Source organism: Phaethon aethereus, assembly GCF_964289735.1.
Source record: "Phaethon aethereus genome assembly, chromosome: 9".
In the NCBI taxonomy this organism is placed as follows: Eukaryota; Metazoa; Chordata; class Aves; order Phaethontiformes; family Phaethontidae; genus Phaethon; species Phaethon aethereus.
The window spans coordinates 10,831,191-10,842,913 of record NC_138585.1 but is presented as its reverse complement, the minus strand read 5'-3'; the positions used below and the strand labels follow the sequence as shown (position 1 = coordinate 10,842,913).

Below are 11,723 nucleotides of genomic sequence, written 5' to 3'. Positions count from 1 at the left end.
TCTGTATTCTGTGAAATCTCAAAAAGAATCACATCAGGCTGTACCCTAGCTGTACCCTCATGCCTTTCAGGATGCTCTTTTCCATTTTTACATTGTGTAGAAGTCCTAGCACAAATAATTTTCATTGGCAGTTTCAGATCTCTCTGCAGATATCCTTGATTTTCATGCTCAGGCATTTAAAAGGCCATCCTTAAGAACACTGCATATCACACTGTTCTATCAGTTTGATTATCGGATATGTCTTCCTTCTTTTCACACTGAAATCCTGATAGTGATTTTAGGTGTGCCCTTTTCTTTCTGCTACACACACTCTGCTAGTTTATCTGTCTGTGTGCACTTACAGAATAGCTCTGGGTACTGTGTTCTGCCTGAGGAAACACTACAAGTCCTACTCTTTCCTAGTTTTTACAGATTTTGGCTTCCTTGGTGGCCAGTCCTTTCCTTTCTTGAACCTGGAGTTATAGTGGTTCCCTACACAAGTTGTGTTTGTCAGCAAGCTGAAAGAATGCCTTCCTTCCATGGAGGAAGACAACCCCAGCCTCGGCAGGGCAGGGTTCTCTCCAAGGGGACAGTCCCACCATCCTGAGCACAGAAACATGGGGCTGGGCTGGTGACAGAAAAAGGTTCTGTTGACCATCCAGCAACCATCAGGCAAATGCAAGGTGACAAGTCAGATCCCAGATCAAAGACAAGTGAAGAAGCTGGGAGCAGCAGGCAGGAGGGCTGGGTACAGGACTACCTACAGCAGAGCTCAGGCAAGGCCCAGGAAGGAGCTTGGATGTGCCTGGTCTCGTGTGCTGAGGGTGCAGGCTGGGCCTGGCTCTCTGGAGCTGCTGGTGCACTTGGTGCTCCATCAGCCAGCCTTCTTCCTCTTCCCAGTTTTTCCTCAGTGTCATCACAACCCTTTCTCTCATACTATTTCTGTCAAGAACAGCTTGCCACCCATCTGTGCTTCGTGCATATGAATCCAGCAGAAAATATGAATGAACACAGTGGAAGAGAACATGGCTGAGTTGTTCCAGATCGAAACCACTGTCTGTCACCAGTCCGTCACAGCATCCTATGTAGAAAGAAGTCTACAAAGAAAGATAGCATGCAGACATCCAGCTTGGGTATCTACACTGAAGTGCTAGACTTCTCGTGTAGTCCAAGTAGCAGAGAGCAAGTGTCTTTCTGAGGGTAAACTCCACCTACTGTCTTTTAATCAGATGACATTTTTTTTTTTTGGTAAATAGTATTATACACAGGTAGTAGAAAAGATCACTAGCACTGGAAAGAACAACAACAACAAAAAAACCACAAGTGAAATGGGTGTTTTATTTAGTCAAAATATTTTTATTTGGCTGTATTTAGCAGAAGGTTTTCTTCCTTCCCCCCCGCCCCCCCTTATTTGCTCATTATTTCTGATTTCTCATGCTTCCATTCTTTCAGTACAATATATTAACACCTTGCACCTCTTCAGCACTTTCCAGTTACAGCTCTCAAAGCATTTACAGACATGAGTTAACTAATCCTCACAACAATCATTAGTAGTAGGGAAGTAAAATGATCTGCATCTGCAGAGAGAAGTTAGGATCAACTTTTTTTCCAGTTTTTCTTTGATTTTCAGTGTCCAGCTTGTATTATGCTTGGCTTGATGAACACAGGTATCCCTGCACTTGTGTTTCATGCTTTTGAAAGAAAGACTGAGTTTGAGCACTCAAAATCTAAAGCTATTACTGAAAATCTTTCTTTAGTAACTTGTTGAAGGCCACACAGTAAGTGGGCAGCAGAATCCAAAACTGGAAACAAAGCATAACTTCCACTTATGTGCTATACTATGTGACATAACTCTTTGTAACTTGCCTTTGGACTTTAAACCACAATCCATTCCCTTCTCCTTACACATTATCCTCTACTGACCATCTCCAGCAGACTTCAACCTCAGGTACTTACATGCTCTATTTTACTAGCCATTTTACATGAGGGTCTCCACAGTCATCAATTCTATACACTATACAATGCCTTTGGGTAACTGTAATGAGCCTTAATGGGGAAAAAAAACCCAAAACAAAACCAAACACAAAAACCCAACAACCTGACAAGCAATGGGTGTGGATTTTATCTTTGAGTATTTAAAGCAAACTTCAGAGTTTATGGAAAAATCTAATAGTTGATTGTTTTAAGGAAAACACCCCCGATCCCCAAACCTGGTTAAATGTAAGACTAAATATTAACTTGACATTAATAACTTCTTATCAGTAGTGCATCTGCATAGAGATTCTTCATAAAACCCTGCAAATTCACAATTATACCTTGCAAACAGTAGTATTATGACTGTTCAAGCAAACGCTAATTTTAAAATACCCATTCAATTAATGTAAACGGTATCTTCATGTTAGCGCCATCGGAAGATACTGGCATGAAACACAGATGAAACTTTTTCTTAGTTAGGTTAACACTGAAAATTCAAACAGTCAGACAAACACAATGCAAGTATTTTAACAGAAACAATATAAAATTTCACTGGCTTAAAAAAGGATCTAAATGAGAAATTTTGGTTATTTCAGTGAATTGCTAGACCCTACATTTAAAATGATGCATTTACAGAACTATTCAGATGAATTAGGCTTCTTCTATAACACTAAATACTGGAATTCTGATAGATTGTGCAAGTATTAAAAAATATTAACATTTTAAATGTTAACATTACAATTTTAAATAGCCTTGCAAGTGCAATGTTATAAATATATATTAAAAAAAACTCAGAGCTACAATTTTATATAAGTTATACGAGTAATGAAAGTGCTTTTCAAGTATTTATGTTCATTTACAGTTGGATTCTCTTATATAAGTCAGTGCTCAGATGGTACAATTTAAATATCAGTCTTTTTTTTCATTTTGGATGCATGCATTTAACTGGATGGAATAAATGGTTTCATTTTCAGAAATGTGTGATAAATATTTAAATGCAGAATATAACTTGTTATAAATATTTAAATATGGAGTATTATAACATGTGAATATTATTTTTTGTTATCTATTAAAAATAGAATAGAAAGAGATCACATCCTGATGGGTGTGTGACAACCTGATAATGCCACGGGACCCCTTGTGCCAGACAGTAATTGTTAATTCCATCAAAATCCCAAATTATAATACAGAAAATAGTTGTTCTTCGGTAGAGACAAAAGCATGTGATCACAATAGAGACCCAATACTGTCAACTTCTGAAGAATTTAAAAGGTCTCATGATCTGTGTCAAAAGCCGTGGGATGTAATGAAAACTTTCCAACACTTTCAATTAGTCAGCCCTCAGCCGTAGTCTCTCTGGAGAACACAGCTAGTGCATGTCACCACTGTACCGTCTGCCCAGTGCACGGTGTGGCTCCTTTTCTGGCTTGTCAAGAACCAGTATTATTGCAGTGATACAAAAAAGACTGCATTCCTGCTTTCCAGCCAGAGGAAGGGTGAGGTAAGTGGGGAGATACTTCTTTGTTAGACAAGGAAAAAAAAACAACCCACAAACCAACCCTAAATGAATCAATATATATTTAAAAGTGCACTGAAAATAATTTCCTATTGAACTCTCTCTCTCCTAAGTGCCAGATTGTCACCTTAAATTATATCCACTTTGAACACTGAACATATGTAAGCTGATATTAGAGCATTTAGTTTGTCTTGCGGTTTGAAAAGCACATGACACAAGGCAGCATTAACATCTTTCATTAAAGATCTGGCAATGCCATAGTTTTATCATGAAGATGCAGCTTAGAAATTACGTAGTTCAGGAGAAACCCCTGCAGACTGCCATTACAAGCTTTCTCCAATGAAGTGCTTTGTCATTTGCCAAAGACAGAAGTCAAACTGTTGCCCTACCTCACCACAGTGCTGCACTGGCAATTTATAATTTTCTTTCCAGATGCAGTTGGACTTTAATAAATTATAGCTCTTCAGAGTTAGGCAATTTTGTGTAATAAAAGCAGGATTTCATGTTCCATCAAGAGTGGCCACTGTTTAGACTGGTCTCTTCATGCAGACCTGACAACGGCTGATGATATTTTCTAGTTGTCCTGCTTTCAAGGTCTGCGGCAGAGGTTTCCTAGAAGAAAGAAAACATTTACTTTTTTCTTTAAAAAACAGGGAGAGACGATGAAACTTTGGATATGGAATTGACAACAACATTGAAATCCTTAGCTCACTTAGGGCATCTTTGTGCTACAGAATGACCCTAAACCTAACAAAGGGAGATGCCTAAACTGTGGGGACTTACTAGGGGAGCCCCAACATATTATGCAGGCAGTTATTGTCTCCTTGGGCAACTGCAGAATGGATGCAGAGAAGTACAATTTACCTGAACATTCTTCTTGGATTTAACGATGCCAACCAGAAGCTGTAGGAATTTGTGTAGTAGTTGCATGTCCCCCTGCCATGGCACTCTATGAATGGGATGGCTCGAAATTCTTCCAGACAAGATCCAGGAGATGCCAATGCTTGGCCAGAAGCTTCTGAGCCGGCACTTGTGTACTGTAACCACCAATACATTTTTTATGAGAACTTGTCCATCAGCTTTTAGTAAACTGCAGGCAAAAAAAAAAAAATCTCTTTCTAAAACATACCGTATGTTCTGTGGCATATCTTGGACAAAACAAAAGGAACGCAGCTTAGTTTGATAAAACTTACAATGAAGCACAGAAGCCTTATGAAAATTCAAGCAGTTACGGCATTTCTTAAGTCCCTGCAACAGCCTTTTTTCTGTTCCATGAAAAGGCATGAAATTGTAACCAGTACAAAGACTAGAAAGTAGTTGGCTTCTGGCCAGTTGAGGACTACAGTAACTGAATTACAAATAAGCCAAATCCCCTGTTTTGTGGGTTCATATTTTTTTTGTTGCATTGATTGCTTCTCCAAACGCAAAAAGCAAAAGGCATTTTCCTTCTCTGATGTTGGTAAATGCTTGTAGAAATAGCTCTAAAATAATTTATGGCAGTAGAGAATTGGCTAGAAAATGCCATTTAAATTTGCTGATGTTGGAAACAAGCAAATGATTTTAACTAGATGTGGCAAAAATTCTCTCATTCTTTTCTAAGATTATTATTATTATTACTTAGGGCAAAATCCCAGAAGAGACAACAAATTTTACACTAGACCTAAAAGGACTTTACAGCATGCAAAAAAGAAGGGGGGGTTAACTCTGTCTTTTACCCTCATTTGCTGGCATCCCTATGACATTCCACAGGCATAGATAACAAAGATGAAGTGCTGCGTCTCCTGGTATAAATACACTCTTATTCCCATACTCAGTTCTCACCTTGCAGGCACATTATAGACTTTCTTCACTTGTACCTCGTTATGGCATCAAAATTGCTGAGGCAGTCTTTTGTAGACAGTGTACTGCATTTGTTTTGATTTTACCTTTCTGTGGAGTTCAGCCCCAAGATCCGATTTATAAAAGAACTGGCATGGAAATGGGTTAGTTATTGCTGTGTATTTGTGTTCAGGACCGGTTTAACCACTCCAATCCCCAAACCTGTTTCTTAGATCTCAGCATGACACATGAAAATGAGAGCATGCAGTTATTTCTGTCAGACTAAAATCGTATGGTTCCCCTTCCATCTTTTCCCCTTTTCCTCCTGCCACCTACTTTTGAGGACAGATCAGAATAGTTGCTCCTATGCTTCTGGCATTGAACAAGAGTTAAGAGAATTATTGTCTACTTCTTGGCAAAGGAAAAGAAAATTTAACAATTATTAAGAAACAAATGAGTTATGAGCAGATGAAAATGCCAATGAAAGTGAGAGGACATAAAATTAATAATACGAGTCTTTATGTCCTTACCATAACAAAAGAAAAACCCTTCCAGAGAGAGAACCAGCCTTCTGGACATGCAGGAACTACAGTTGTTTGGCTGTGAACTGCTATTATCATTGCAGGTCCTTCGCAGACAACACACCTGTAAGAAGAAACGCACATGCATTCAGTGCGGATGTGAGGGAAAACATGAAAGCAGACAAAAATTGTATCTTCTAGGATAGTAGCTACCTAATGGCAGGGCTTACTATAAATGTTACAACTCACACAGGTTTTCTCTGTTTAATGAGGAGGTAAGTTGAAGGTAACCCAAATACCTTGCTTTGAAATTGCTTTGCAATCTCTACTAGTGACACCAGACAAAAATTGGTATAAGATGGGAATTAGTCCCAGAACATTCCTAATTTTGCCTTTACTGAAGTAACAAGCTAAATTTCACCACCTCCATGTGCTCAGTGCTTCGTGATGTTACGGTTTAGATCAAAGTTCTGTACCTTTATTTGCTAAATGAAGAAACTATGAAGCTGAGCTACTAGATTGCAACAACTGGGTAGGGCAGGCTAGAAGACAGAGTGCAAAGCTTGCCTTTCCATCTTTGATTTTGCTACTCTTGGTCTTTTATGCTTTTAGAGCCTTTCCTCTTAAGATGCTCTTCATCCTTCTCAGCTATTCTAAAGCAACTAGAAAGGGCCACATTTGCACAAGGGTGTTTCATACCAGAGAATCTTCAGCCTCAACTTACAATGTTCTTCATAAACTAAAGTTTATGTAGTAAGTAAATGTATCACACATAACTGAAAGCAGAACTTGATTTGTACTGTATTCCAAATAATGAAGCTGTCTTTATTTAATTTTCGTCTGCCTCCAATATACACAATAGGTTTTTAGAAAAACAGTACTGCAATCAATAGGATTGTGTGCCAGTTTCTCATGTTAGGTATGCAAATTAAGCCCTGTGGTGGGACACTAGCTTTAAACTAACTTTTCTTAGAGTATTACTGAATATGTGACATATTCAGGTGAGTAATCAAAAATCAGGTGGTTAAAAGCAGGGCTTGTACTGGCTGAGATGGGCAGGTCTTTGCCTAAGATTTGCTGTTCAAAACAATTTCTGATCTCTTTGTGGTTCCAGGCCAGAAGAGCTAAAATTCTTAACACTCTTACCTGCTTATATGGGGCTCTAGTGCCCTGCCAGAAATTGGTGCCATGTCTACCGGCATTACTGCTACAGTTGACAGCCAGTATGAATAGTCATTGCGAGAAGCAAAACTGCAAACATCATTGGTGTTACAGAATAGGAATGGCATGGTGGTAAATCTCTGCAAGCAGCTACCAGCGGTTCCTAAAAGACAAAAGGGGAGAGGTTTGTGAGAGATAGGAGCTTATATTTAGTGCAGTGAACAGAAGAGACACATGATGGCATCCGATCTACTACAGTGAGAATTAAACCAGTTGGTAACTTTAAAGAGAGAAGTGTCTGTACAGTGGAATGATCTGAAAGCAAAATGCTTATGGCATATATAAGAATATGTATATAAAAAATAAGGGCTAGGAACAAAATTTCTTAAAATAATATCTTCTTGAACGGTACTGGTCCTTGACACAGTGGCAGGGCATCCTAAAGCATCCCATTTATTCTCCAAAAAAGTAAGATTCTCTCCCAGAGCCTGTGTTGTTACGGTCAGCCCTGTGCAGATGTTGCGAACATTTATACTAGACATCTATCCATAAGCAACTTAATTCCTCCTCAAAAAAATGTCTAGGGATAGCAAAAAGGGTATACAGGAGTACAGGAAAGAAAGGTGTCTTTCAAGCCATGATTCCTGAATTGACTCAGAGCAGCAGACCACTCTGGAGACTGATGATTGAACACATGTTCATCTCGGACACTTACTGGGAGTTTGGTTTCCTGACAACTTAGCATTACTGGACTCTAAAGAAAGCAATCTGAAAATTTTTACCAATACAGTACCAAGATCTTGTCCATGTGCTCGTTCATTTCCTTGTACAAAAAGCAGCGAATAGCCAACATAGATCTGCAATGTTCCATGTGGGCAAGAAGGAATCTTTGTTGATTGACTATGCCGGGTAAAGACAAAACCTCTTCTTGTTGGACCAGCAATGATAGTACCTGGTGATCCAGGTAACCCCTGGAGTCCTGGAAAGCCAATCAGTCCAGGTTCTCCTGTGGAGGGGAAAGAAATAGGACTGCAAATATTATAATTTTGTTTGAATTTTTACTTCATTTAAATTAGTGGAACCACCTGAAAACTAAATAAAAACTCATCAATAACGAGGTACAACTTGAAAACTGGTAGTATTTGTTGCTAGGTGTATTAACTCTTTCAGATCTAGCTCTGGTAGCTTTACATTGCATAGTGTCATGGAATAGTGAGGTATTTTACAGAACCATGGCCATTTTTACCCAAAAAGATGTACAGTAAAAACATTCTATGGTGACTAAATGAAAGTATTTATTTAGTCAGAAGTATTTTGATGTTTTAAAAAGGCACACTGATACCTAGGGATTTCAAGTAGATAGATAAATGTGATTAATAACAGAGGAGCACAGCCAAGGCATATTTTTGTAAATTATTGTCTCAGTTGTGAACATGCGTCTGTGAAAAGCTGAGAATGTGCTTATGTGTGCTTGTGGCCCTAAAGCTACTGTAAATGTTACAGAATCTCAATGCATGCAAGAAGAATACAGTTTATCTGTAAATTCAGTAGTAGCAGTCAAACAGAGATGTCTGCTTCCCTGTACCTCTTTGTCCTGGAAATCCCCTGTCTCCTTTTGGACCAGGCAGTCCTGGTTGACCTGGATGACCAAAACTTCCTGGTAGACCTTTTACTCCTTTAGGTCCTAAATTGTAATCAAGAAAAAAACAGAATCATATAGCAGTAGTTATTCTAGATTTTAATAGCTATTACTGACTAAAGTTAAAATCCCCATGTAAATGTAGCTGCGTTAGAATAAAACCATCATCATAAATTTACTAAGTTTTGAGACTGTCTGTAGTGTTACTGTCACCATATTTCCTATCAGGAAGATTACAAGGAAATATTGAATGTACTGCAGAAAAATATTATTCTCATAAGAAATGCATACAGAAACCAAGCAAATAGCTTCTTCTTTTAGCATGTGTCATATAATGGAAATATTTAAAAAATATAGTAACAGGCCATAATCATCTTGGTCACGGTTTGTGGTTTTATAAATAATGCAGCTCCTTTGTAGAACAATTTTAAGGAAAGTGTAAAAGAACAATTGTTTAGTGCCTGCTTTGTTATTCTGGAGGCAACTCTCATTCCTGGGTGGGGCATGCCTTCTGGCAAGCCTGCTCCCTGAGGAGCTCCCTTCCTGGGGTGGAAAGCTGGGGTATTGAGAAGGGTGGCCACGTACCCACTGCACGTCCACCTCATCCTACCTGGTCCTTGCTTCCCCATTCCTCACAGGCATGGCAGGCTTCACTTCTAGTGCCAATGGAGAAGTAGCCAGCTTCTCCTTTCCCTTCCCACTCCCAGCCTATGACAGACACAATCACTTCATAGCACATCTAGAGTACTTCTATTATGTGTGGTAATTTCCCCCTGAAAATGACAAACATCCTGAGCATGGTTCTGTTTGTATGAAAATGGTGAGTGTTTGGATCCAAGTTTATTTTTTATTCCATTATTTTGCTTATGCTTATGTTGAGGGAGAAACTTACTCACTCACTGCAAGGGTGGAGGGCAGATGGAATGGGACAGGTTACAAATACAAGGTTGTTAACAAGCTACAAAGAGCCATTTTTAAATATGTAGAGGTATTTTTAAAGACATGTTGATTTTCTATGCAAAAGCATGTTTTCCCACCAAGCCAAAATGTTCCACTAAACAAACATACACAAACATGTACAGAGATAAAAATATAAACTACCTTCTAGTCCAGGAATCCCTTGAATTCCTTGATCACCTGGTGTTCCTGGGATTCCTGGCAGTCCAGGAGGACCCTTGCTTCCTGGGATGGAGAACATTCTCACAGGGACTCCAGGTTGACCTAGCCGCAAAAATATAATTAAGAGCTATTGCTTTATACCAAAAGAAAGCAAACAAACTACAAAAAACAAAACAAACAGATCAACTTAAGTTAGCTGGCATTAGAATGAGAAGGGTTGGTTACCACGCTGGCCCTTTGGTCCCCGTGGCCCTTTTGCACCTTGTGGTCCAGGGGGTCCTTGATCACCCTTTTCTCCTAAAAAAGAAGATTTGAGATATGTCTGTCTTGTTTAAAATGTCAAAGCAATTGTCAAAGTTTCAGGTTTATTTAAGAGTCCTGCATGATCCATGCAACCTTCCCAAAGAGTAACACAGACTGCTGCATTTGAGATGCAAAAGTGGACTTCTATGTCTCTGCTGTTACTGTATAATTTATAGGCCAAATGCAGTCAGTTTATAAGATGTTTCCATGCCTACCTTCATATAATGACTGGTCAGATAAACCTAGTTTAAAAGCTCAACTTTAGACTATGTTCTTTTTATCTTACGCATTTTTGTCACTGAGTTTGCAGGTCAAGTGCTGCCTTCAGTGATGCTGTGCAGTTCAACTCCCTTTAAACACTACTGTCAGTTATGCTGATGGCTGTTAAAAGGATTGTATAGTTTTTCAAGTGTTTGAAACTTAATAAGCAATTCTTTTCACTGTGCAAAATATGAGGTTACATCCTACTCTCCACAGCTCTGCTGGAAAAAAAAAAATATATTTTTTTATCATCAAGTCAGGAGATTTGACTGACTGCCATGTAGCAAGAGCTTTTTGCTTAAGAAAGTATAAATACTGTTTGTATGGTGACTTTTCAAATTAGAAAAAATTTAAAATACGCAATAATACACAAACAAGTAGGTTAAACAGGTAGTGACAATTTTGTGTCACTGTAAATCATGTAATTGAAAAATGAGAATATTGGAGTAATGCAGACCTATATCAGATTTAAATCACTAGAAAAATGCCTAAATTAAAAGGAATTTTAGCCAGCTACTGATCCAATCAACCCTCAGGAATATGAAATTAATGAAGCCAATGCATTTAACATTCATCTGCTGATAAAGTGGTAAATTAGACTATAATTAGGACTATTCTTATGGCAAACACAAAGCACGGGGTCCTCTAACTATGATTAAATGCTCTCGAGTTCCACGGCTAGGAGGCTGCCAAAAAGTACATCTTCTAGCAGTGGTGTGGCATTTCTAATTAGCAGATTCAGTCCCAAAGTCCTTACACATGATTAGTCACTGAGGACAACCTTGTTTTGAATTTGCCTGGAATGGACGCCATTGAAGTTTCAGCCCTTCCTCACTTTAATGTTAGTTTGGGCATATCCATAGCATCTAATCCAAAGAAAATGCTCTTTTAGCGAGTGCTTTCATTTATAGCTGAGCTACACCCTGCTCTTGATGGAAAACCTCACGTCGCTAGGACCGCACCTGGTACCATTACACACATACTAATGTAATGCAACATGTGAATGATCGTATTTGGCACACAGACATGCATGTAATAAATACATGAATACCTTTTACACCCGGGAATCCAGGAAATCCAGGATCCCCTCTAGCACCAGGATAACCCGATCGACCTTCTATTCCCTGCAAATGAGATAACACCAATAATAAACAGGAAGCAGCATCTACATGCTATGAAGTACAATTTCTTTTTCTTCAGAATATTCAAAGCATTCACAGAATACGCTACAACTAGAATTATCTGCTCTATTTGTGAGCATGTTAGAAATAGTCATATCATTGTTAATATTATTCTGTAATACAGAACATCCAAGGAAATGACATGCCAGAAATTCACAATAATTTATTTTTGGTCCACTTAGTACATAAAAACTTCTTTTCATATCCATTTTAATATCTTTCCTCTATTATAAGTTTTTCTGGGGGAGGAT

The 11,723-nt window shown here is 38.6% G+C and overlaps 1 protein-coding gene across 1 annotated transcript in view; it reads right to left on the bottom strand.

The window, feature by feature from the left end:
• Positions 1 to 3,996: 3,996 nt before the first annotated feature.
• The window catches only part of COL4A3 (collagen type IV alpha 3 chain), a gene marked incomplete at its 3' end in the record, with an annotated part of 65,871 nt that continues 58,144 nt past the window's right edge, over positions 3,997 to 11,723 (bottom strand). The window contains exons 44-52 of the mRNA XM_082003644.1: positions 11,343 to 11,415; positions 9,953 to 10,024; positions 9,710 to 9,829; positions 8,555 to 8,653; positions 7,763 to 7,975; positions 6,955 to 7,132; positions 5,818 to 5,932; positions 4,334 to 4,506; positions 3,997 to 4,081 (exon numbers count right to left, since the gene is read on the bottom strand). Coding sequence (XP_081859770.1) covers positions 3,997 to 4,081; positions 4,334 to 4,506; positions 5,818 to 5,932; positions 6,955 to 7,132; positions 7,763 to 7,975; positions 8,555 to 8,653; positions 9,710 to 9,829; positions 9,953 to 10,024; positions 11,343 to 11,415 — 1,128 coding nt within the window. The remainder of the gene's footprint in view (positions 4,082 to 4,333; positions 4,507 to 5,817; positions 5,933 to 6,954; positions 7,133 to 7,762; positions 7,976 to 8,554; positions 8,654 to 9,709; positions 9,830 to 9,952; positions 10,025 to 11,342; positions 11,416 to 11,723) is intronic.